At 42.0% G+C, this 27,128-nt stretch overlaps 1 protein-coding gene across 3 annotated transcripts in view; it reads left to right on the top strand.

The window, feature by feature from the left end:
• Positions 1 to 13,958: 13,958 nt before the first annotated feature.
• Positions 13,959 to 27,128, top strand: part of grin2ab (glutamate receptor, ionotropic, N-methyl D-aspartate 2A, b) — a 320,679-nt gene continuing 307,509 nt past the window's right edge. The window contains exons 1-2 of one of the 3 annotated variants that reach the window (XM_034187350.1): positions 13,961 to 14,215; positions 14,855 to 15,055. In XM_034187350.1, coding sequence (XP_034043241.1) covers positions 14,198 to 14,215; positions 14,855 to 15,055 — 219 coding nt within the window. In that variant the 5' untranslated portion in view covers positions 13,961 to 14,197. Of the gene's footprint in view, positions 14,216 to 14,854; positions 15,056 to 27,128 lie in introns of all 3 variants that reach the window. The other 2 variants (XM_034187351.1, XM_034187352.1) reach the window with 2 other exon arrangements.

Genomic DNA, 27,128 nt, shown 5'->3' with positions numbered 1-27,128 from the left:
TAGTCGCATAGAGACATTCCAGTGAATTATTCTTTTGTGGATTTCTATTGTTTGCCTGTACATCAAAGTTCCCATGAATGTTAGATAAGAGCCTGTGTATGTCACTATCAGTGCAGCCTGAGTTACCGATAAATGATGAACAACTGAGCTAGGACAAGATACCTTAAAAGTAAATCAAATCCATTAAACACCAGGTTAAATCAAACAGGATGAGAAGTAGCGTGAGGCCAACCGTTAAGTCTTAACCAAGAGGCAACATCCAGTGCTGAAAAATACAGACCACCCGGAAGAGCCAAAACATGCAATTCTGTGAATGGCCACTTGAAGCTGGCTCCAAAAGCATGGAAGCCCATGTTAAAATCTCTAAAGCCCAGGTTACATATAGACGGTTTTGTCGGCGGGTAGTACGTAGACCGAAGTTCGCGGTAGTTCCGGCTGTTTTCGCGGTGAAAAGGGGCGGAGCATTTCACCGGTGTTTTGAACGGCGTACTAGCCACAAATACGCGGATAAAATGTCACTAAATACACCGAATAAAGCACCGTTTTGACGCCGTAGCATCCGGCACACGTCAGGCAATGAGGGTTAATACCCAGTTCTATCCTTTACAATCTCAGGTTAAGACACGTGTGAGAACGGTGGTGTTCTGCTGCCGCCGATAATGCCCTATGGACTGCTGGATTTATCCAGGCAAATCCTGTGTTACTCCAGGAACTTTTGCATATAGGCACCGCCCCCAGAGTATAATAGGGTGAAGCAGCTGTCACTGCAGGGGGAGGGAGCTCATCCTCAGCCTTTTATTCTCCTTCCTTTTCCTTTTCCCCTCCTCAGCGTGTTGCTCGTCTCCACCACAGGCCTTCCCTCTGCTTCTGAACCAGACCTCTTGGTAAGTCCTTGCCACTGCCAGTTTTCTTTTAGGAGGCATACTGGAGCTTCTCTGCAAAAATATCTGGAGCTGGCTGTGAGTGAGAGGCCTGCATGCAGCGCGCTAGCGTTTTTATACTGACCGCCGCCTATCGGCTGTTTGGAACGACGTTAACCGGGAGGTGGCATTTAGAACGGCATACTGTCTGCTAGCGCCACCGTTTTGTCTTCCTCTGTCGCCGGTTAAAACGCCTTTGAGGACGCCGATGTGGGCTCTATCGCCGTTTTACACGCCGTTGATTAGGGATACAACGCCGGCCGCCAATTACGGCGGTGTAAACTGCGGCACTACAGGGAGGGGCAGGATGAAACTGCAATTAAAAAGTGTCAAACGCCGTTGATCGCGTTGTCTCCGTAGTCACGTGAATTCTCCAGGAGCGCTCCCAGAATTATTCGACATGTTGAATAATTTTTTCGACGATTCCCGGTAAAGCTGGAACTAAGCCACGCTCCCTAGTGCCGGCATTAACAAACTCTTCCGGGACGCTTCCGGGAGCTCTTACCGTCTATGTGTAAACAGGGCTTTACTGTACAGCAGAAATAGACAGTTTACAGCTTGGCATAAAAAAGAACAGCTTTGATCTCTAGTTTCCTCATTCATGACAACTGTACAGGGCATGAATTTTTATATAACTCATCCCTTTAAGTTATTTTAAGCCATAAAGTTATGAATAATTAGGGGTGTGGTTATTTTGAGCAATAGCTAGTGTATCAGTGGGTTGAAGGTCCTGCTAGCAGGTGTGGACTCGGCTGTTTGTCCTTTCTGAACATTTTTTGCAAATATTTGCAATAATATGGCATGCTTTGTGCCTAATTGTACTAATGGACCATCTAAGACGTTTGTGCTCCAGTATTTCTGTTGAATGGTTGCTTTGAGTGACAGTGGCTGAGTCTAGTGACTCTGCCCTTTGTAGCATCCAACTGTAACTCGGTGTTCACTCCATACAGCTGCTAGCTGTTGTGGAGGCTGTGTCTGTTTCATTTGGAGTATTTTATTGTAAACACGTGGAATAATACGGCCTCTCAACCACTCACAGCCCCATAGTGAAGTGGAGCAGAGAAGGATTTTCCTACAACAAAACAGATCAAATCTAGGCTTGCAACTCTCATGTACCTTATGTCAAACTGTAGCCAGAATTTCACATTTTCTTTTAAAGAAGATCCTTCTCTGTGCCACTCCACCATGAAGCTTTATAACTGGTGATGCAACAGTTAAAATTTACACCATACAGTTTCTACAATCACAGCCACAGACACCTATAACGTATTCAGAGTTATTATGTGTGTCTTGGTGGCTTTCCTCACTCGTCTCCTTCTTGTACAGTCCCTCATTGTTTGAAATCTGCCTCTTCGAGACAGATGTACCATACTGTTTGTATTTCTTAAAGATTGATGTAAATTAAGTCCAAGACATACTGTATTCAGTAATTTGGAAAAGTTCATGTATCCATTCCCTGATTTGTCTAAAGAAAACTGGCTGTAAAAGTGATGATTTACTGTAAATTCATCAACGGGTGCTAACAACTGTGTCCAGCATACATTTTATATCAGGATTTTTTTTTTTTGTTTCATTTTATGAAAGTAATTCGTTTTGTTCTAGTTGCCAAATAACTTTGGGCATCTTTAAAAATATTTTGATGAAACAAAATTGCTTAATTTGCATTTATTTCTGACCATATATTAAAATATGCACAGAAAATATAGGCATACCAACAATTTTGTCCATGTGTTTTTTTTAGTATACAGCAGGTAAAATAAGTATTGAACAGTGGTGGGCACAGTTCTGTTAATTAGTGACGCAAACTTTTTTGTTAGCAGATTAGCTTTTCAGCTAACTTAGAAAACCATCAGCGGACCAATTAGCTTCTGCTAAAATTAGTTTTGCCAACTTTTAGTCTGCAAACGTGTTTTTTAAATATACTTTAAAAAGTTTGGAAACCCTAAAATCACACGTGTTAGTCTGTTATGTGTTTTGCAGCAGTCAGGCAGCTGTGAGGAGCTGAGCCCAACCCTACCCCAGCATAAGGGACCTGGCTGCCAGGCTGCTACAAAGAAAAAAAAAAGTAATTTACATTCAACATACAGTGCCCCAGACGTGTGGCAAAAGGCATAAAAAGCAAAGCAAGTTTGACTTATGGTTTGATTTAACCGTTTATCTGTAAAAATGCTATTTACACTCCCATCCAGTAGATGGCGGTGTTCTGTGGATTTTTACCCAAGATGCATTTAACACTACCGTCTCAGATCAAAATCTATGGATTTTGATCCAAAATGCATGGAACACAGCCATCTACTGGAGTGTAAATAGTATCCAACTGTCACACGGTCACATTTCTGTCTCATTGCGCTGAATCACACTTAACAAACAGAATTTTCAGTTTTGCAAATGCCTTTTTTTTATAAATGAAAAAAAAAACTGAAATATTTACAAATACACATTTATTTGTAAAAACCAACACAAATGTTACAGGAACTTGTGTGTTGGATTTTACAAATAAATAAACCAACCAACCAGTGATGTGGAGGCTTATTTTCCCATAATGCCTTTTGGCATCTGTAAGTTTTAATGCTCAAACCTTCAGAATTAGTGCATTACTTTAAAACTAAAAGATATTTGTGATATTTTCACTTTGTAAAATGACAGAGTTGACATTAATATCAATAAACTATCCAGATTTAGTTTGGTTTTTAAATCAAACCATAAGTCAAACCTGCTTTACTTTTTGTGCCTTTTGCCACACGTCAGGGCACCTTATATTGAATGTAAATGACTCTTCCTTACAGCAGTGGGCAGGGCGCACAAAGACAGAAGCTCTGACTCATTGTTTGTGTTGGGTTTGTGATCGCCTTTGATTCTACTCAGAAGCGTCGGCAGTGTTTAAACTTAAAACTGGCTTATTAGTAGCTGACAGTGTACCAGAGTCAATACTAAAAGTTAGCAGTTAGCTGTAGCTTCTGCTAATTTTTTTAATCAGTTTATCATTATAAAAGTTAACTCTTCTGTTAGCGGATTAGCGATTATCAAAGCTAACTTTTTGGTTAGCTGTGCCCACCACTGGTATTGAACACGTCACCATTTTTCTCAATAAATATATTTGTAAAGGTGCTACTGACATGAAATTTGTACTAGATATCAGTAACAATAGAAAGGACATACAAAGAAATCAAAGCATAGATTTCCATAAATTAAGTTGTGTAAATGGACTGCATTTACATAGCGCTTTTCCATCTGCATCAGAAGTTCAAAACACTTTACAATTATGCCTCGCATTCACCCATTCACACAGACACACTCAAACACCAATGTCTAGGTGCTATCATGCAAGGTGCTCACTACATATCGGGAGTAACTAGGGGATTAAGGACCTTGCCCAAGGGCCCTTAGTGATTTTCCGATCTGGCTGGGTTTTGAACCGAGGATCCTCTGGTCTGAAGCCCAATGCTTAATCACTTGACCATCACCTCCTGTCTAACAATGTGAAATGACACAGGCAAAAAAAAAAGATTGAACAGCTCAAGAAAGGGAGGTGCAAAAAGTCATAGAAAGCCAGGACATCAGCTGAACTCTATCAGTAATTAGAAAGCAGTCCTGCCCCTTGTCAGTGCAATTTAATATCAGCTGGTTCAGTCCCAACTGATGGGCTATAAAAAGGTGACTCACAAACAAGATGTCACACAAGAAACATCTCATGATGGGTAAAAGCATGGAGCTCTGTTAAGATCTTTGCAACCATATTGTTGCAAAACATAGTGATGGCATTAGTTACAGAAGGATTTCTAAACTTCTGAATGTTTCAGTGAGCACTGTTGGGGCTATGATCTGGAAGTGGAAAGAACATCATTTCACCGTAAACTAGCCACGACCAGGCGCTCCTCACAAGATTTCTGATAGAGGAGTGAAAAGAATTATCAGAACAGTTGATCAAGAGCCAAAGACCACTTGTGGAGAGCTTCAGAAAGACCTGGAATTAGCAGGTACAATTGTTTCAAAGAAAACATTAAGTAATCCACTCAATAATATGAACAGGGGATGACTTTTTCTTTATTACTTTATTTAATAGCTTTGCATGATATCAAATTATTTTTTCATTGTATATCAAACAATATTTGTGCAAATTTTGGTGCTTTAACCACAGAATGCATAATTGTTGTGATATTTTACACATATCTGCCCTGCTACTGAAGCTGTTTGGGTTTTGTGTCTTTTCTTACCAAACCACCAGTCCTGCCTTGAATGGGCAACCTGCTCCACGCCTTAGCAAAAGTTGTCCCCTGTTCATATTGTTTATGGTTGCTATCGTGTGACCATGTGGGGTATTGTTGTCACCTGCCTCACCTGTCAATCCACCATCCTGACCTTGTGAGCGTGATGCAAGTCCACTTGATTATCACATCATCTCCACAATGTCTGCAAACATCTTCCACATTAACTTTACATATGGGTTTGACCTTGTTGTGACCTTTGCCCTCTAGGCCATGGGGTCTTACATTCACCGAACTGTATTTTTAAGATGTTTTTCAGTGGCTTTCACCCACCAAGGTGATAACATTTTGGCCCACCCCAAATTGCGCCCTCAGGTCTCATTACCTTGGAAGAATATTTTTTTGTGTTTTACTTAAAGGCTCCTTCAGAGAATCCTCCTGGAGATTGCACATTTTTTTTCTTCAGACTCTACTGCTGTGTAAGCTGTAACGTGCACACGCTGGCTGCAGTGGATACATCAGCCCATTTGTGAATGAGCGGCTGGCATCCCGTCACGGTAAGCGCGGCCACTTGTTTATGAATGGGGAACAAGTGTAGTCCAGCTGAGCGCACAAAGCGTGCACCTTCTGCAACTGGGCTGCATCTACTCGTATGCTCTAACAAAAGTGGTGACACTCTGAAAAGTCAGTTACCATGGATACAAAAATTGCCTACATCTTTTATTTTTTCAGAAAGCGTGTGTTTTGTTTCTCTTCCCTGTACTGTGGTTATCTATTTATTCGTTTATATATTTATCAGTTTGTTTGTGTGCCTGCCTGTCTGTTCCATATTTGGAACTACTAATTGGATTCCTTGTCATTTCCATTGATTCATTCCATGAAAGTGGTGTTGGGCTTTAACTATTAGCTAAACAGCATTAACAAATAATTTTTTTTTTTTGTCTTCAGTAATTATACAGAATAATAACAACAGCTGTTAAATGCTTGAGAATACACAACAATGATGGGTCTTGCTTGTTCTTCAAACATTTCTTAATCACATATTGGTTCGAGCTACTGCCACCAGCCCCGTGAAATGTTATCAGACAGAGGAAAAGAAGAGGTAAAGGCAGCTGGCTCATTATGGTGTTTGGATGCTGGGAGCCCAATTTTGAATCGGGGTGTTGAGTCAGCGACTGTCCAGAGTCGTCTCTGTGACTCGAAATGCTTCTGTAACTTCTGTTCAGTGCACTATTAGCCCATGAAAGATGCATGACAGCTGAGGCCAGTGGTTATAAATCTGTTCTAATAACAGGGATGCACTGAACACACACTTCCAGCGCTGTGCACGCTTCCCCAGGTCCCTGTCTGCCAGCACCTGTTCACAGACACAGCTGCGGCTGTTTAAAGGGGTCACAATGTGCAAAGTCAGTTTGTGTATTGAGCGTGTCTTTAGGGCTCCATGTTAAACACCCCCACATGACTATATGGTTAAACTGCTTAATGCTATACGTATATGGGTGATTCTTTAACTACGGGCACTATTGGCCTTGTAAATGTAATTTCCACCACACCATTGCCTTACAATATAAAGCGCCTTGGGGCAACTGTTTGTTGTGATTTGGTGCTATATACATGTGCTCTGATGTCACTGTTTATCTCCATAGAAACTACCCAAACAATCTTTCATACAAACTGTTTAGGGACATTACAGTTGTGGTGGAAATTACGGCAATAGTGTGGGAAAACTACATTTTGTTTAAAAAAAAAATCACAACAGTTGTATGACATGGAATACCCCAATTATGTTTTGATTATTTTACTGATATTTTATTCAGAGATATTTTAAAACATTAGAAAAAACGTTTCTTTACCATTCATTTTTATCATTGAAGATCAAAAGTCTGGGTGTGGGACAAGCACAAAACGGCAATATTTGCATATAATGATGCTGAAAAAAGGTGAAAAGGTCATCATAGACTACTAGAACAAATTTCTCAACACACTTTCTTTGTAAAGATAACTATAAAAGTGTGAAATTTCCCCTTTTTTCTGTTTTTCATACAATATGATCAAAGGACATAATAAGTGCCCGTAGTCTAAGAATCACCCATATGTTATGTATGATGTCATCAAACTCAAACTACCAGATGTCTTAAAAATGCACATTAAAATTTGTTGCTAAAACTACCCCAAATTGAGGCAATACATAACATCATAGCAGATATTAGCAGTGATGCTAATATAAGACCTATCACCATTATCAACTATCAGCAATTAAATTCAAAAATAATTGTGCTTGTAATCCATTACAGTCACTGACAAACAATCAGTAATTAAATTAGCTACTAGAATTTTGGTTGTTAAAAAAGGGGTTACATTTGGACAGAATTAAAAAAATCTACTGGTTTTTAGACCTACGAGGTCTGTCCGTAAAGTATAGGTCCTTTTTATTTTTTTCAAAAACTATATGGATTTCATTCATATGTTTTTACGTCAGACATGCTTGAACCCTCGTGCACATGCGTGAGTTTTTCCACGCCTGTCGGTGACATCATTCGCCTGTGAGCACTCCTTGTGGGAGGAGTCGTCCAGCCCCTCGTCGGAATTCCTTTGTCTGAGAAGTTGCAGAGAGACTGGCGCTTTGTTTGATCAAAATTTTTTCTAAACCTGTGAGACACATCGAAGTGGACATGGTTCGAAAAATTAAGCTGGTCTTCAGTGAAAATTTTAACAGCTGATGAGAGATTTTGAGGTGATTCTGTCGCTTTAAGGACTTTTCACGGTGCGAGATGTCGCGCTGCGCTCTCAGGCAGCGTCATCAGCCTGTTTCAAGCTTTAAACCTCCACATTTCAGGCTCTGTTGATCCAGGACGTCGTGAGAGAACAGAGAAGTTTCAGAAGAAGTCGGTTTCAGCATTTTATCCGGATATTCCACTGTTAAAGGAGATTTTTTTAATGAAAGACGTGCGGGCGGATTGCAGCGTCGGCTCGCAGCCGCCGCGACGCTCCGCCACAGGAAAAACACCTCTGTTGGAAGCCTTGAGGACAAGTTGGAACATCTCCAGCTGATAAACAATTTCTCATATACTCACTCCACTGAAAGCCATCAAAAGCCAACTCGATTTTAACAAATGGTTATCAACACGGAGGTGTTTTTCCTGTGCCGCCGCGCCGCGTCGGCTGCGTCCCGACGCGCGGACCCGTCCGCACGTCTTTCATTAAAAAAATCTCCTTTAACAGTGGAATATCCGGATAAAATGCTGAAACCGACTTCTTCTGAAACGTCTCTGTTCTCTCACGACGTCCTGGATCAATAGAGCCTGAAATGTGGAGGTTTTAAGCTTGAAACAGGCTGATGACGCTGCCTGAGAGCGCAGCGCGACGTCTCGCACCGTGAAAAGTCCTTAAAGCGACAGAATCACCTCAAAATCTCTCATCAGCTGTTAAAATTTTCACTGAAAACCAGCTTAATTTTTCGAACCATGTCCACTTCGACGTGTCTCACAGGTTTAGAAAAAATTTTGATCAAACAAAGCGCCAGTCTCTCAGCAACTTCTCAGACAAAGGAATTCCGACGAGGGGCTGGACGACTCCTCCCACAAGGAGTGCTCACAGGCGAATGACGTCACCGACAGGCGTGGAAAAACTCACGCATGCGCACGAGGGTTCAAGCATGTCTGACGTAAAAACATATGAATGAAATCCATATAGTTTTTGAAAAAAATAAAAAGGACCTATACTTTATGGACAGCCCTCGTATGTCACTTTACATCTTTGTTGTGCAGGATTGGCATATTTCCAAGCAACGTGGGTCACCAAATGCAGCTGAGACACATTTGATTGGTCCTTCTTATAAAAAAAATTTGCCCCACCGTATTCTGTCTGCTAAGCAACCTCTGTAGTGTTGCCAATTTAGCAACTTTACTGCTACATTTAGCAACTTTACTGCTACATGTAGCAACTTTTTGACCTTCCTTAATGCCCATACATCCCATCTAGCAACTAGTGACAACTCTAGTGACATTTATTCCACCCAAAGTGTCAGTTTTGCTCACAGTGGGATTGTTTTGGTATGTTGTCACTTTGGGGATAGAAAAGCGTCGGACACAGTGGGAGATATAGGGAAGGAGCAAACATTCTCTACAAATGAATGTGAAATCTTAATTCTACTTATACTGAAGAACTTTTCATAAAAGTTTGACAGTAATCATTGTTGTGAGGTTGATGTGGCCAGGTTTGAATGCAAATAATAGTGATAATAAATTAGCATATACAACAATAACTGCAAATTATTAGGACAAAAGCTGTCATCACCCAGAATAGAAGGCTTGCTGGTCCTAACTTACCAGTCATAAACCAGAATTTCAAAGCTGAATATGGAGTAGTTTTTACAGAGTTGCTGACAGAAATGGTGCAGACCCACTCACTCACTGACTCACTGCGTGACTCCATTATGTGCTTGCTCTGCTAATCACAGGAAATATGTCTTCACATCCCCACAAATGCAAAAAAAAAGTAGTTGTTTTGGTTAGAGGTTTGGGTGGGACCGAACTGTTGCAGGCAGTGGACCCAAATGCAGGGAGCTGGACATGGAGAAGAGTATAAAGGAAAATATATTTATTTATAATAAATAAAGTAAAGGTGCTGCGCTGGGGTGCCTGCAGTATGGAGAGATGGTCCACCTCCTGGCGGTGATATGAGGGAGCTGCAGGATCCCAAGCCAATCTTGAAGGATAATATCAACTAAGGTTTCAGTGTTCAGTACCAGGTGGAACGTTTGCCTTAAAGACCAGGAACTATGGGGAATAAAGACACACAGGGTGACTGAATGCGCTCGTAATGCTGGAGCCTCAAAACAATCACAGTTCATAAAAGGTTTAACACAGGTTGTTTCAGAGGTCAAGAAATAAAGTTCTCTTCTTAAGAACTAAAATTCACTGTTCAGGAATTGTTCATAGTTCATAAGTTGTATCCAGTGGTCAAAGGTCAAGTGCTGCGTGTTGTAACACGGTTCCTATTAAGCAGGACATGATCCAGCTTGATACAAATGTTTGATATCAGAATTCATGCTTTTCTAGGGAAGAGTTCTTGGAACAGTTCTTTATCACAGTACAGTTACAAACAGGGATGAGTGAGAACAGGATCTCACTGAGACGAGGACGAACTTAATTGGTGTGTAGTCGAGACATGTACCAGGAGCCGAGGAGTTCCACAGTGACGTTGCTGTGCAGGTAATCAGAGCCAGGATCCAGGTCTGCTTGGGAGCCATACCGGAATCGTCTGGAACATCAGGAAAAGACAGTACACTCTAATATGGGAATTAGAGGGGAGGCCAGGTTACCTGAGCTTTTGCTGCAGGACGCTTCGGCGTCTTAAGCGCACAGGTGGAAGATGCAGTCAAGGTCATGGGGCAGCATTCAGGTTTGATCCTCTTGGAGACTGCCTGGATCATTGAAGGTGGCTCTGGAAGCTGGCGAGGCAAAACAAGGCAAGCAAGGCAACAGTCAAACACGGCACACAAGTATCTGGCCATACATAAACAGAAAGTCAGGGTTTAAATAGTCTATCAATAATCAATCTGATCCAGGTTTGAAGCAAAACTGAAGGTGCCATCTAGTGGAGAAACTAACACATGACACTGGTAAAACAAAGAGTTAAAACCAGGTTCTGAGGGAAATTGTGACAAGAGTTCCTTTAAAATCCACCAGATAGGCTAGACATGAGAGCACATTTAAATATTTGTGACATTATGTCACGGAAGTACATATCTGGACTCCTGCTTGGACTGTGAGAAACCCAGTGAGCAGGTCTGTGATCTGTGTGACACACCCACACTGCCAGTGGGAGAAAACTGGACATGCCTCTGTGAGATCTTCTCCACAGGACTCCAACACATCAGATTGGTTACATGTGCCTTTGTGATTGTGACCTGTAGAGGGCGCTGCAGAAACTGATGCAGTTCTTGCGCAGAAAAAGGTTCAGAAACTATTCCAGTTCAAAAGCAAATGTTGAACCAAGTGATGAAGTCCTGATTCGTTCACGTCCAAAGTAATTCTGTCTTCCAACATTGCATTTCTTGTGCGTCTGTCTGTAAACTAGAGGAAAGTACCTTTCGAAAATGGTTGCAGAAAGATATCTAGTACGGCCACTACGTGCACCTTCTGGATTATCATTGCTGTGAAATAACTAAAGAACACCTTGTCTGAGTGAAATAATTTCTTGGTAACAAATTGGGAGAAGCTCGAGCTCTTTATGCAGTATTGCCACCAGGGGCGCCATTTTCATTTTAATTTCAGTAACTACAGAACACCTCATCTGAGTGAAGCTATTTCTTGGTGGCAAATTGGGAGAAGCTCGAGGAAGTTTTTTTTCCTAAAATGGGTGTTGCTCATCATCAAATATGGCTGTCATGAGCTCCATCTTGATTTTCATTTCTGTGAAATGACTAAAGAAGACCACTTCTGATTGAAGCCATTTCTTGGTGGTGTACTGGGGGAGGCTCCTTTTGAAAACAGGTGTCAGTAAACCTCATACCAGGTGCACAGAGGAAATCTTTTGCTATACAAATACACCTTTTCCCATCTTTAAAGTACCAGTTTTTCATTGAAAGACTTGTGCATTAATCTTCTATATCAATTAAGGGTCACGGGGCCGGAGTCTATCCGAGCAGTCACTGGGTGAGAGGCGGGATGCACCCTGGACAGGCTGCAGGGCTGAACACATACAGACAGAAGATAAACACATGCACACTCTCTATTACACCTACGCTCAGTTTAGAGTCACCAATTCACCTAACCTGCAGGTTTTTCCTCCCACTACCAAAGACATGCATGCATGTCTTTGGTAGTGGGAGGAAGTCAGAGCACTTGGAGGGAACCTACACAAACACATGCAAACTCCACACAGAAAGGACCAACTCGTAAGCGAATGCAGGACCTTCTTTTGATATAACAGTAATTCCCAGACTTCTTTATCACCTCTACTATAAAACCAAGGACCATAGCATATGTATATGGTGGTGGGGGGGTATATGCCATGCTTTACACTGCTCTTGTTTCAAATGTGTTTTAAGACACCTATGGCACCATGCATCGCAGCATGCTGAAAGATGTGCACTATATAACACTTTAAGTGCTGTGCTGCTGTGCCGGGTTAACATGAGAACTCCAGAATGCGGGCATGCTTGAAAAAGGTCAATCCTAGAAATATCTATAGGGAAGTCCAGTGCAAACAGGATTACTCAACAAAACGGGCAGCTTTTCAAAGCTTATTTATGATGTATGGTTTCATTTCCTTGGCAACAGCTCCGTGTATAAATATAGACTGAGATGCTCAGCCAGGCTGCATTGGGACTAATGTGCTCAATTTTTGGTTAACAGACCATAATAATAATAATAATAAAAAACCCCAGCATTAATGGCAACTTCCACAGTTCACAAGCGATGACCTGGTTCAGCCACACAACAGGATGCCTCTAATGGATAAATAACTGCAGGAGATGAGAGGATGGTGGCAATGAAAGAAAAGAACCCCAGGAAATTTTTCCTCAAAAGACCATTATTCTTTCATTGTGTGGTCAGTCTTGCTCTCTTTGTCCACATTATGCAATCGTTTCTTGTGTTCCATGCCTCCCAGGCTCTGGCTCTGATGGAGGAGAGAGTATCTCAACAGGTGGATTTCTTTCTTTTTTCTTTGTAATTCTGGAAGAGGTGGAAGATGGGACTTTTTTTTAAAACCTCACCCAGACCTTTTGAGCTCCAGCCTGTTAACATGACCCCATGCAAATATCCACACCATCTGTCTGCAGACTCGGGGGGGACGCAGAAAGGGGCTGGGTGGGTGTTTTATCAGCCTTCCCAGGACCCCCTGTTCTGCAGTTTTGATCTGCTAATTCTGTTTAGTTAAAGCTGTGTTATTCACGAGAGCTGTCTCTATCCGACCCCCCCTCCCCAACCCCTCCCGCTTATCTCGCTCTCACCAAAGCGCGCAGAGGAGCAAGTGCGGCGTTTTAAGGGATGCGCAGCGCGGTGCGCGTTGACGCGTTTAATCAGGATGAGCCGAGGCTCGGATATGTTAGACGCGGGGATGAACGTGACGTCACTGAGAGAGAGAGAGAGAGAGAGAGAGAGAGAGAGAGAGAGAGAGAGAGAGAGAGAGAGAGAGAGAGAGAGAGAGAGAGAGAGACTTGGGTGGATAAGTGGCACAAGGTGATGCGGTGACGGCGCGCCATGCCTCCTTTGCGCCCCACACGCGCGTGTGTGTGTGCACGCACCAAGTCAGACTCAGGTGTGAAGTTGCTGAGAAATATTTGGGAAGATGTCGCCTCTCCATCCCCCCCTCATCCCGCTTTCAGTCAGGCCTGGTGCCCATATGTGTAATTAACTAGGCTGATGTGTAACTACCTTTGGCAAGCAAAGCGTGGGCGTGCGTGCGTGCTGCAGGCGAGAGACGCAGCCGAAGAACATTTCCCCCCTCGCTCAACTGCAAGAGCGTCACCGAACGTCGTGCAAATATAACGGCAGCCGTTTAAACTTGTTTCCGATTGTTTCGTCTGGAATCGGAGCGCGCGCGGCGCGGCGCGGCAGTCGAGTGGCGAGGGAAAGAGTGCGCGCGCGCGCGTGTTTTGATGTTATTTGTGACGGAATTCCCCCTTCTTCAGTCTCCAAAAAAATCGACGCGAGGAAGAGGACAGGAGAAGAGGAGGAGGTGGCGGAGGAGGAGGAGGAGGCGCGCAGACCTGTCCAAGTCTTCCACACTGCGGAACGCGCGGAGCTGCCCGGAGATCCCGGACCACCGAACCGAGCCTTATTTTGGATTGTATAGTCTAAACTGATCTCCGCGGTTTCTTCTTCCTTTCCACCACTCCATCCCCCGCCAGAAGACCAGGCTGCCACACATCTACCAGAGGAGAGGTGGAGGGAGGCAGACAGGTGGATTTATCCGTGTGCTGGTTTGTTTTTTTTAACTGGGGTTTTGGATGAGAGATGAACTGATGGATTATTCTGTCGGAGACACGATTCCCACTCCTGCCGAGGGCACCCGAATGGAGTAACAGGCTGCAATGTCATCTCCACCTGGCCGCCTGGAGAGATGTGTCACAGGAATGGGGTGAGTGAGCGGAACTGGTCTGTTTTTGGCCTCTCTGTAAAACACCCTCCTCTTCGGTGGGGGTGACGCGGCGTTGGAGTGGCGACCGTCGGAGGTTCAGCTGTTTTCTGGCGCACACACTCTTCTCAATGTGGGGCAGAGGCGGCGTAGAGGTGACTGCCGTGCGCTCTCCCCCTCCTCGCCCCCCGACGCGCAACCTGCTGCATGTCAGCCCGGCACGGGAGAGAAGCGCGTGAGCGGAATGGTTGCCGAGGAGCCACAGGCTGATTTTTGAAGCTGCGGAGTGTCAGATTGCCTCCTTGCGCACACATCAACATTTCATTTTACGCAGGCGCGTGCGCGTGTGTTTGCGTTACGCAATCCGCCTCTCCAAAAAAAACCCCATTTGTTACGAAGACGCACACTTTTGCGCGCAACCATAGCCTGCTACACGCACGCGCACGCGCGTGCACTTCAACCGAGCCAGTATTTGATAAATGCTCATGATGCATCAAAAAATTGGGAATAATGTTGTAAGACATTTACTGTACACTTGCGTTTTGAAAAATTTCAACAAGTCTGCGCTTTTTTTGGCACGGCAGTGCAACAAGCAACAATTTTATTTTATTTTTATTTTTTTCGTTTCTATGTATTTTCCAGATCAAGTTTGCACACTTTTCCTCTGGTGTCACTGTGAGAAGGGGCCAAAATGTCAGTAAACGCACGGGTGAAGGTGGCCACCTGCACGCGCCCCCGCACCGCGCCTGCAAAACTCAGCAATCCACGCACGCACTCGGAAGAACGAGGCGCAAAAGCACCGCGACCGCAAACCTGCAGCAGCCGCGCTTTGTGACACCGAAGGTTAGAACAAGAAGGAGCCCCGGCTGGTGACGGCACCGGCGGCTCCAAAACGAGGGCGCACGCAGGTGACGCTGAGCGGCGCTGTTGCCTCACGCACGTTCCCTCCCCCCCTCCCTCCGCTTGCTGATGAGAGGCCACGTAATGAATTCATATCTCAAATTACAGTTTTCAGCCTTTGAACGCAGTCACGTTGTTGGACCACATTTTCTTCCGCTTGGCGCGCCAACCTGACAGCGCGTCATGCTTCCACGGGGACGTGGATGCAGGTGCGTGCGCGCACACGCAGGCAGACGTTATCAATAGCTGGACTGCTACTCTCCGCCACTAATCACCCTTTTATGTACTGTTGTAATTTGGAGCAGATTATCAAACGCACGGTCCTCCGTGGCGTTCTGGAGGAGGCAGTGACGTGGCGTCGCGCGCGCGGCGGCAGCAGCAGCCTATTTTCTCGGTTGTGCGGTGACACAAAAGGAGATCAACTCTATAAGGCATGAACGCAGCAGAGTGAGGAGCAGTGGATGTCGAGAGCGGTTGCTATCTTCATTAATACAAATATCTTGTGCAAAAAGCCCCAAGGAATTCTGGGTGTGATGTCATAGCACCTTTTTAAAAGCACCTCTCAGTATTTTTTGGAGGCCTACTTTTCTGTTCACTTTCTTTTTGTTGCTATCACTCCTGAGAATGTGCACGTCCAGCAGGGATGTCGATATGTGTGTGTGTGTGTGTGTGTGTGTGTGTGTGTGGTGGGAGCACTCAGGGTCATGTAGCATACAGAACATCTTTCCAGTTCCTCCTCTGCTCTGGTGGTTTTAAAACGACATATTTACATGTATTTCATTTGAACCTAGTGATGTCAAAGCATAAACAGTATTTAACAGGCAGAGTTTCATGTCATCGTCAGAACTGGACTCGGCTCCAGTTCTTGATCTCAGTTCTGTTCCCAGTTCTGCTGGAGTGGGATTGATTTCTTACACCAAATAAATTCCAATTCAATTCACATTTTCAGCAAATATACTGATCCACGACTAAGAAAAGCTAATGAACATTTTGCAACTTATTATATTTTTTAATAATAATAAACTTCACAGATGTTGATGCAAAGGTCCTTAATAAAAATGAATCAGAGAGGACTGTTGTAACCACACCAGTGTTACTAGGGCCTAGATTGGCTCATATGCTATTTTGTGTGATGTCATTAAACCAAGTTTTGAATTCTAAAAAAGATAAAGGGAAAAGGAAGTGATAATTGGAAAACTGCAACTTTTTAACTGGAGTCTGAAGGCTGTGGTGACATCATATAGTTGCAGGCACAACTTTACATACACATTGGCTGAAAACATTCAAGCTCAGTTTTTTTTCCCAACTGCACCTGTTCAGTTTTAACAATTCTCTTACACCACTTGGAATGTCTACTTTATTTTCATATAAAATTGATTATAAACAATAGTTAAATTGTAGCTTAAATTACAGCTGCGATGATTAATGAATTAATTGATTATGAACTAACTATTAAATTAGTTGACAAGTATTTTAATAACTGAGTCATCATTTTGAATATGTGTGTGTGTGTGTATTCTGTCATTTCAGCTTAAATGCCAAAAATGGCATTATACACATTCATTAAACGACAAAAATAAAGGGCAAAAGAACTGAAACTGAAAAGTATGATCTGAAAGCAAAAAAAGTAATGTGATATATATATATATATATCACAATTCCTCAGAATTGAGTGATTCCATATTTTTTTTCCTCTGCTTGGTCTAAAAAAGTAACTGTTACTGACTGCCACATTTTTTTTCCCCTGATTTCTTATAGTGTTTCTTAAAGCCAGAAAATTGCCATTTGAAATGACTTTAGTTTTGTGTCATGTCTGTGATCTGCTTTTTTTCTACAAAATTAAACAACTGAATGAACATCCTCCGAGGCCGGTGATTCCATAATTTTTGCCAGGGCTGTATATATATATATATATATATATATACATATATATATATATATATATATATATATATATATATATAGAGAGAGAGAGAGAGAGAGAGAGAGAGAGAGAGAGAGAGAGAGAGAGAGAGAGAGAGAGAAAATTACAGGTCTAAGTCAGTTATATTTAAACTGGAAAAAATACATAATTTTGTAATTTTAAAAATACAATGTTGAATTTTTAAAAGCGCAAAATCAAAATTTGGACTTTCAGTTTATGTTTTTGTTTTTCCCATATGAACAAATGTGAAGTCCCAAATTTAGTTCCATAACTGTCTTATTTGACTAGTTTCTTTACCCCTATCCAGCATTAAACCAGTAAGTAAGACCCTTTGGCTGCTCCCTTGTTTGCACTTGGGGTTGCCACAGCAAATCCAAGGTGGATCTGCATGTTGAATTGGCACAAGTTTTACGCCGGATGCCCTTCCTGACGCAACTCCACATTACATGGAGCAATGTGACAGGGGTAGGATTTGAACCGAGAACCTTCTGCACTGATACCAAATATCTCCAAATGTGGGCAAAATAAGACATTTGAAGGCATCATCATCATCATCATTATGGGCTCTGGAAAACATTGACCAACTGTTTTTTAAAAAACATCTTCTGTCATTTTATGGCCCACATGACTGATCAATTATTTATTCCCCCCTCAATTCATATTCTACCAGTTATCTGGGCCCATGTTGCAGTGGCTGCTGACCAAGCAGCTCAACCCACACTTCCCTATCCTCGGCCAAGTCCTGTAACTCTTTCCGTGAGATCCTGAGGCGTTCCCAAGCCATCTTGGAAATATAATCCCTCCAGCATGTCTCGGGTCTTCCCGTGGCCTGGAAGTGCCTGTAAGACCTCAATAAGGGGACGACCAGGGGTCATCCTCACCAGATGTCTGAACCACCTCAGCCGTCTCCTTTTGATGCGAAGAAGCAGCAGCTCTACTTTGAGTCCCACCCAGACAATTGAGTTTTTCGCCCTGTCAAGGAGTGTAATCTCAGATGTATGTTGGAGGAATCTAATTTCTAATCCACGACCTTGTTGTTTTGGTCATTACCCAAAGTTTATGAGCATAAGTGAGGATAGGAATGAAACTCAACTGTTAAATTGAGTTTCTTGATCAATTAATTGGTCTGTTATTTTCTCAATTAATTGATTATGATCATAATCGTTTGTTGCAGCACTAGTTTTATTTTTGATTTTGTTCATTATGTCAGATTTTGACTGGATCAGCAGTTTACACACACCAAGATGAATTCCACTTGGGGAAAATGCTGGCATTACTTGTAAAAGCTTCCACAACCCCTGGCAAAAATTATGGAATCACCGGCCTCGGAGGATGTTCATTCAGTTGTTTAATTTTGTAGAAAAAAAGCAGATCACAGACATGACACAAAAGTAAAGTCATTTCAAAGTGGGAAGTTGTTAGTTCATGTCTGTCCAAACACAGTACCTGTTGTCCAGATCCACACATCTCCACAGCTGCTTCTGTTTAGCGCACTCACCAAAGACACACTAGTGGGGAACTTAAACAAATTTCACTGCCAGCACGACAGTGATTGTCTGCAGACTGTTGTCGTATTAATGCTGCGAATGGCCACATGTTTTCTAAGTGCCATGCGTGCGGTGTTAGATATTCGTGCGTGTCACCTAGAATTTGGCCGACACCTGCCGTGAAAGGAGCCATGGGCTCGCACATTGCACACTCTGTCTTTCAGCTGCTGGTGTGCGCAAATAGTTGTAGCAACGAGGTGTTCGAGGCAGGGACGATTTTACACATTTTGCACATGATTCCTGCTTCATGCACACTTCGACCAAACTTTGCACTATGTGTGAAGGGGCCCTAAGGTATGTTGGCAGAGGTGTGCACTTGACAGAGTGCTCCTCTTGCTCTGATATTATTAAGTGCCTTTCAGTAAGACACAACATACCGACAACTGCTGAGATGTTGGAACCTAAATGAAGCTACAATATTCCCATGAACATTACGAGGTCCATACTAACCAGATTTGTTTTTCTTTTTATTGTGGCTCTGCTAAGCATTTCTGCAAAGGGCATTTGAGGTTTCTTTGAGATAAAAGGTTGCAAAAGGTGAGTGAACACACAACTGTGCATCATCCTAATTTGAATTCCTTGTTTATTTAATAGTGTGTGAGACATTTTAGAACCAGAGCCCAAATTTAGCCCAAAATCTACATATGTCTGCAAGTGGGGAAAGGTTCACAGAGCATTCATGCAGAAGTGTCATTCTTCTCATGAAAGATGCACACACAGATTTACCCCTGCTGAACCTTTGGTCTGGCTGAATGATCCAAAAATATGGTAATTGTGACTGTGTAGCTCGTGTGACACAACCACCAATAACAGCCTAATCTGTAAATTTGCTGCTTGATCAGAACACTTAATAACCGAAACACAGCACAGTGTCAGGGTTGCTCCACTTTCAGGTTATTTCATAATGTGTGGGATATGTTTTTTTGTGTAGCTCATTTAATGGTTATGATGAAACAATGTAAAAAATCTCATTCAAACAACAAATATACATACATATATGTATATGTACACACAAAGCGAGAACTTTGTGTGTGTGTGTGTGTCTCTTTCCTGTCCAAAAGGCACCTCAGAATTTAGCCAAATATGGCTCACATATACTTTGACATAAGGGGATGACTAACTTTGCACTGAAGTTAGTTGTGATGTACTTGAGCAGGTATGACAGCAAACATGTCTGGGTGTCTGACAGCAGAACATGCTGTTTAATAACGGTAGTAATAATAATAATACACATCTGAGCTATTGCGGTGCTTGATTGGTTCAAAATAACATTAAGTTGACCCCATCCATGACAGCATTTTAATACGAACTGTGTCCGTGTGGAACAATAACATCACTGGAGCAGCTCCTCACATGAAGCTGAGCTCACCACACAAAGTGCTGTTGGTTAGGTTTTTGCTAATTTTTTTTGCACAGTACTGGCATTTATGAATGTAACACTGTATTACAAATGGACTGTGTTTATATAGCGCTTTTCCCATCTGCATCAGACATTCAAAGCGCTTTACAAATAATGCCTCACATTCACCCCGATGTGAGGGTGCTGCCATACAAAGTGTTGACTTAAAACTGGGAGCAATAGGGGATTAAAGACCTTGCCCATAGTGATTTTCCAGTCAGGCTGGGATTTGAACTGAGGATCTTCTGGTCTCTTAACCACTAGACCATCACTTCTCCTAAAGGTCCAGTAGAAGTATTGTAGTTCTATATAGTATACTATTATAGTGCTTGGCAAGGGTTTCTAAAAATAATCCCTTGTCATTGTGGTTATATCAGCTATTGATGAATGACAGTTCATAATGTAGTGCCGTTTGAGGGATCGGAGATCACCGGTGTTCATCTTAGGCTTGTGCCTTTGCCCTTTATGCACTAATATTCCTCCAGATTCCTTGAATAATTTATTATGCACTGACTCTAGAAGGAGAAATAAGCAAATTCCTTCCAATCTTTCTTTGAGGAATATTGTTTTTAAACATTTAAATAATTTTCCTTACACATTTGACAAGTTGGAGGTCATTTGCCCATCTTTGGTCCGCAATGACTCAGCCTTTTGTGGATACTACTTTTGCACCAAAATACTTTGGGTTCATACTGTTTGCAATGAAATAGAAGTAAGGATCACTGCAGTTTTTTTTGTCATTATTCATATTGTAAGTAATTTTTCTTTTTGGTGTAGTTTTTCTGATTAATAGTCAGTTAAAAATCAATTAAGCACTGCAGCTGTATTGGGGACGATGAGTGGAATCGATACTGCAAATTTGTGATGGGAATCCTGTAACATATTTCACAACATTTTGAAACTCTTGCAGCACCCATTTTGGAGCATTATTCTGAAGTTCATTTCCCAAATACAGCACAAAATATTCAACAGAACAGGAAAGTAAAACTGGAATTAAAGAATGAGAAGAATATGTGGCTTGGGGTGAGACCAGAACATTTTGTCTGCAGTGCAAATTAGCAATGGCAATCTAAAAACCCTGTTTTGTAACATTTTAAAATGTTGCGGAGTCCGTATTAAAAGGGAGACATGCAGAACACTGGCACCTGCTGGACAGTTCATGAATGTGTATCCATATAAAATGCTGAACATTATATTTAAAGGCTACATTTAGCTCAGGGTCTGTACCTGCCTTCACATGTGCCATGATTGTTTAACCATAAAATGTAGCCAAAACAATTTTGCAAACTATGAGCCCTTTAAAATAGTCTTTTTGGTAAGAATATATGACACTGAAAAATAGTTATGCATAAAAACGAGGTGAGTAAAAGAACTTTCCTTCCCTGCATTTTAGTTGCATATGTGTGCTAAAGGCGGTATGACGCATCCTTTGATAGGAGCGGCAGTAAATAATCCTTTTATCTGTGCAGTATTTTTAGTCTGAACACACGATCCACTCAAGTTGACAAACTGCATACGTAAAAATAAGGTTATGTAATAAGTGTGAGGATTAGCAGTGCGATTTTTTTCATAGAAGCCCAACAGTGGAACTTTACGTGGAGACGCCGTGCCTCTGGTGTAGCCGTTAGCTGTCATACGCTGAGAGAGTGCTCGCTTTAAAGTCAACCAAACCTGTTTTCTGCTGCCTGTTCTACTCTGCAGCAGGTTGTCCTGAGAACATCCAACACACACACACACACACACACACACACAAAAACGAGGTTACACTCGATTCCCAGAGGCCGAATGGTTTTTCTCTTTGGAGCTGTGAGAGGAATGTTGATGAAGCTCTGGCTGATAGAATCACAGGTCAAAGGTCTCTCTCATGTGGCGCATCATGGGGGGAAAATTAAAGTTTTCTTTTTCCCATTCCTTGTAATTACCAGTGAAAAAGACGGAGTGATGTGATAATGAGTCATTTGATCCCTGCTGATCTGCTGTATATTGAATTGTGATAGTGCAGACTCGAACACAAGTTAATAACCCAAAAGACTCGTAACAACGTGCACTATTTAATCATTTATTCAGAACACACCCGGTGGTCTCATTTAATGAGTTAGTGAGCCAAACTGGGAATAAGTAGCGTTTGACAAATATCGGTTTTTAAATGGCAATATTGGTGCATTTTTAAAATTTTGTTACTGTAGTTGGCAGCAGGTAGCATTTTATCAGTATTGTATTTCTAATGCAATAAATTACAAATATTGATAGTGTTTCTCTCTCTTTCTCTCTACACATGTGCGCACGCACGTGTGTGTAGAGAGAGAGAGAGCACATGAAACGGCTCTTGTCTTGTTCCACAGCTCCATCAGTTTTGCAACTACCTTCACTTTTTTTCCCCGTGTATTGACCTGATGGATATGTTTGTCTTTGGGATGCTTTGGTGCTGCTGTGGTGGTCCTGAAGGGGAATATGCTGTAAATACCAGTAAGACAGTTCCGAATGCACTCCCTTGTAGCTGCATAACTGTGCCACAATGCTGCCCTAAAACCAGCGTAAAAGCTCTTTGTGTATACCCAAGAGTCTACGACCGCTCCGGGTCTATCATAAAAAACAACCATTAGGATTAGTGTTGAAATGGACCATAGTTGATGTATGGTCTATATGGAATACACCCCCTCCACCCCCACGGAGATTAATTTCAAAGTTTCAGTTCAATTTCAATTTATTTTCATTTATATAGTGCAAAATCACAACAGAGTTGCCTCAAGGCGCTTCACACAAGTAAGGTCTAACCTTACTAACCCCCAGAGCAGCAGTGGTAAAGAAAAACTCCCTCTGAGGAAGAAACCTCAAGCAGACCAGACTCAAAGGGGTGACCCTCTGCTTGGGCCATGCTACAGACATAAATTACAGAAACAATTCACCAAACGAAAATACAGGAAATGCTGTTGGTGCACAGGACAGGAGGGTCTCCAGCACAAATATCACACCCATCTCTGGATGGAGCTGCACCTTAAACGGAGAGAAAAAAATGAATCAGGCATCAGAAAGACAAGAAATACAGTATAATTTGTCAGCATTAAACAACAAGAAAAACAGGAAATACTAAGGTGATCACCGGCCACTAGCCCTGTTTACATATTATTGTCACAGTGAATTGTTTTTAAGAGTAATAACTGCAAATCTCGATGTAGAGTTGCAGTAAAATCAAAGTGTGAGTGGTGCAAAGCAGCTGTGCATTCACATGAATAGAACATAGCCCCTTGTTTTCCACAGCTCACTGCTAGTTCGTTGTGCATAATTGCCTCATTCCAAGCCTCTCCTGTTTTCTACTGTGTATGACCCTCGCCTGTTTTGACCTTGCATTTTGTCTGAGCTAGTTAACCTGCTTCTCTGCCTGAATCCTGCTTGTTTTTGACTCTGTTTTGGCCTCCTCCGTTACACCTGTTTGCCCATACTTGAACTCTGCTCGTTACTGACCACGCCACCGTCTCACGTCCCTCTGTACCTCCGCCTGCCTGTTTGTCACCCAGTGTATCGACCTCAGCCAGTTTCGTGATTAAACCTTTTTCTTATTCCCACCTCTGAGCCGTGAGTCTGCATTTGTGTCCGCCTGCTTGCTGTGCCATGTCAACACAGTTCCTGACACCTTTACTGGATTGAGAACAAAATGTGTTGTGGTATGTGTGCTCGCAGTCCAAGTCTGATCAGTTTCATAATCAAGAGCTGAAATAAATTCATGGAACTAGAGTTTTTTTTCCCCGGATGAAAAGGTTGTTTTAAAACAAATTGATGGACAAAATACAACCCTTCCATCTGAAGAGCATAATTTTGCCTTTTCATGCTGACTTTCCCCCAATCTGTTGGGAAAAAAAAGTCAAACTGCTGATAAGTCAAATTCAGCTGTCACTGCTGTAAAAGCGATGCATAGAAATGCACTCTGCTTTGACGCACATATTCATCCTTCAGTTCAAAGCGTGAACCTTTTAAAATGGCGCGTGTTTGGTTTTCTCCCGGAACCCCCCACTGCGCCCATTTGAATAGTTGGCTTTTGAATTAGTTTGATTAGTACTAAACACAACATGTGGCTTTTAGATTGAGAACATTTCCAGCATCCTGGGAAGCTTAGTCGTTACCTTAAATGATGCTTTTTACAATTTGTCACTTTAAGGGTTTTTTTTTTTGCTGAGTGAACAAGGGACTGTAAAAGTGCACAAGTGTGGCCAGTCTGGTGTGGGCTTGTGGCCAATTTAACTCTCAGTCCCTTCGCTACTGGCACCAAGATGTGTTGTATGACCCAGTGAATAATTTTTCTGTTTTTAAATATATTTTTGTATTTACATAGACAAATATTAAGGTAAAGTGCATCCAGAAAGTATTCACAGCACTTCCCTTTTCCACTTTTTAAAAATGTTATAGCCTTATTCCAAAATGGATGACATTAATTTTTTTCCTCAAAATTCTACACAATACCCCATAATGACAATGTGAAAAGTTTTTTTTTTTCAAATTTATTAAAAATAAACTAAGAAAGCACATACAACCCCAATTCCATTGAAGTTTGGACGTGGTGTGAAATGTAAATAAAAACAGGATACACTGATTTGCAAATCCTCTTCAACCTCTATTCAATTGAATACACCACAAAGACAAGATATTTAATGTTCAAACTGATCTTTATTGTTTTTGTGCAAATATTTGTTCATTTTGAAATGGATGCCTGAAACACATTTCAAGAAAGCTGGGACAGTGGTATGTTTTAGGTTGAAGAGGATTTGCTAATCATTGTATTCTGTTTTTATTTACAATTTACACAGCTTCACTGGTTTGGGGTTGTACATAAGTATTCTTTGTTGATGCACCTTTGGCAGCAATTACAGCCTCAAGTCTTCTTGAATATGATGCCACAAGCTTGGTGCATGTATCTTTGGGCAGTTTTGTCCATTCCTCTTTGCAGCTCCTCTCAAACTCCATCAGGAGTGTCGGTGCACAGCCATTTTCAGATCTCTCCAGAGATGTTCAATCGGATTCAAGTCTGGGCTCTAGCTGGACCACTCAAGGACATTCCCAGAGTTGTCCTGAAGCCACTCCTTTGATATCTTGGCTGTGTGTTTAGGTTCATTGTTCTGCTGAAAGATGAACAGTCGTCCCAGTCTGAGGTCAAGAGCGCTCTAGAGCAGGTTTTCATCCAGGATGTCTCTGTGTATTGCTACATTTATCTTTCCTTCAATCCTGACTAGTCTTCCAGTTCCTGCAACTGATGAGCATCTCCACAGCATGATGCTGCCACCACCATGTTTCACTGTATGGATGGTGCCTGGTTTCCTCCAAATATGACACCTGGCATTCACGCCAAAGAGTTCAATTTTTGTCTCATGAGACCAGAGAATTTTGTTTCTCATGGCCTGAGAGACCTTCAGGTGCCTTTTGTTAAACTCCAGGTGAGCTGCCATGTGCCTTTTACTAAGGAGTGGCTTCCGTCTGGCCACTCTACCACACAGGCCTGATTGGTGGATTGCTGTAGAGATTGTTGTCGTTCTGGATGGTTCTCCTCTCTCACCGGAGCGTGACCATCGGGTTATTGGTCACCTCCCTGACTAAGGCTGTAATACAACAAAATGTGTAAAAAGTGAAGCCCTATGAATACTTTCCAGATGCACTGTATGGTGTATAATGCAGTACTGTATCATCGGCATACTTCCTGGTTGTTACAATTGGGCAAATTTTACTGTATACTGTGCAACAATGATCATCTTCTAAAATAAAATGAATTAAAAAACCAAAATTACAATGAACAAGTGAGATATTGCTTGATTAATGTACTCAGTATTTGAAGTGGTTGAAAGGCTTGTTGTGCCTTGGCAGGGGCAGACACTCAACTGAGTGCCCCTCTAGTGTGTTTGTTCACATGTTAGCAAGACATTTCACAAATCTATGGGCTAATCTTGATGAAATTTGGTGGGCAGGTGTTTTTAAAAGAAGAAAAAATAAATAGAGGAACTATTAACGTGAATCCACATCCAAGGTAAATCCAGGCAATTTTGTTTGAGTTTCATTAACAGTCAACATTGCTGCCTTTATGATGTCAGTACCATTCTTGGCTTATGACATCAACAAAGCAGGTGACGCTGGGATACGAGTTGGAATACCTGTATAGAGACTGCGGATTGAGTCCAGGTGTGTCTGTCTGCGTCACTGGACAAGACACTAGTTCTGCTTTGTCCCAGTCCACCCAGCGATGGACTAGTGTCCTGTCCAGGGTGAGTCATGAACTCTCATCTTGTTCACACTATAAAACCTATGAGATAAGCACCAGCTCGATAGGCCTGAGTGGCCTGGAAAAGATTTCTTTACTTTAATTATGACATCGCAAAGGAAACAGCATTTTTGCATTATGTCACCATAAAGGAAAACATTTTTGATTTATAACAAAGAAAAATTTGCTTTTTGATGTAAACAAAAACCTAACATTTTGCATATTTTTGCCTCATGATGCCATAAAGTTAACGTATTTTCTGTAACCATGGCAGCTGGGCTACTGAATGCAAAATAACTACTACATAGTGATGCTAATGTTAAAAGGCAATTAATGGCATAGATACCTTTTAATGAATAATTTCACCAAGTAATGTTAGAAACAACAAAACTGTTGAAATCCAAGCAGTAAGCCTGATGTACTGAGGATTTATCTGCTTCTCAGGTTTAAAAAAGACATACATGCAGGCTGACTGTGTGTGTGTGTGTGTGTGTGTGTGTGTGTGTGTGTGTGTGTGTGTGTGTGTGTGTGTGTGTGTGTGTGTGTGTGTGTGTGTGTCTTTTTGACGTTTGAACCCCCATAGACATTGAGATGAAAAAGTATTCCAAATCTATATGGAATTATTCCTGATGGAGATAGTGAAGGAGTTCTGATCAAATAAATGGCGTTGCTGTGTTGATAATTTATTTGCTTGTATTTATTTATTTAGCTTAACCCACCTGTTGGACTAATAGTGTTGTGTTACCTGGCTGTTGGGTGGTTAGCCATTTTCTAAAGTTAAATCTACTTATGACATCACAAAGAGCTGCAGTATAATCCCACTCTGGTTGGCTCAGTGCAAACAGGCTCGATGGGAACAGAGTCTGTTGCATGGCAGAAATATACAGCCTTTGAGTGCCATTCAATTT

The sequence above is a fragment of the Thalassophryne amazonica genome, chromosome 15 (genome assembly GCF_902500255.1).
Source record: "Thalassophryne amazonica chromosome 15, fThaAma1.1, whole genome shotgun sequence".
NCBI classification, from domain to species: Eukaryota; Metazoa; Chordata; class Actinopteri; order Batrachoidiformes; family Batrachoididae; genus Thalassophryne; species Thalassophryne amazonica.
Note: the sequence above shows the minus strand (reverse complement) of the source record. Positions and strands in the feature narration are given on the sequence as shown.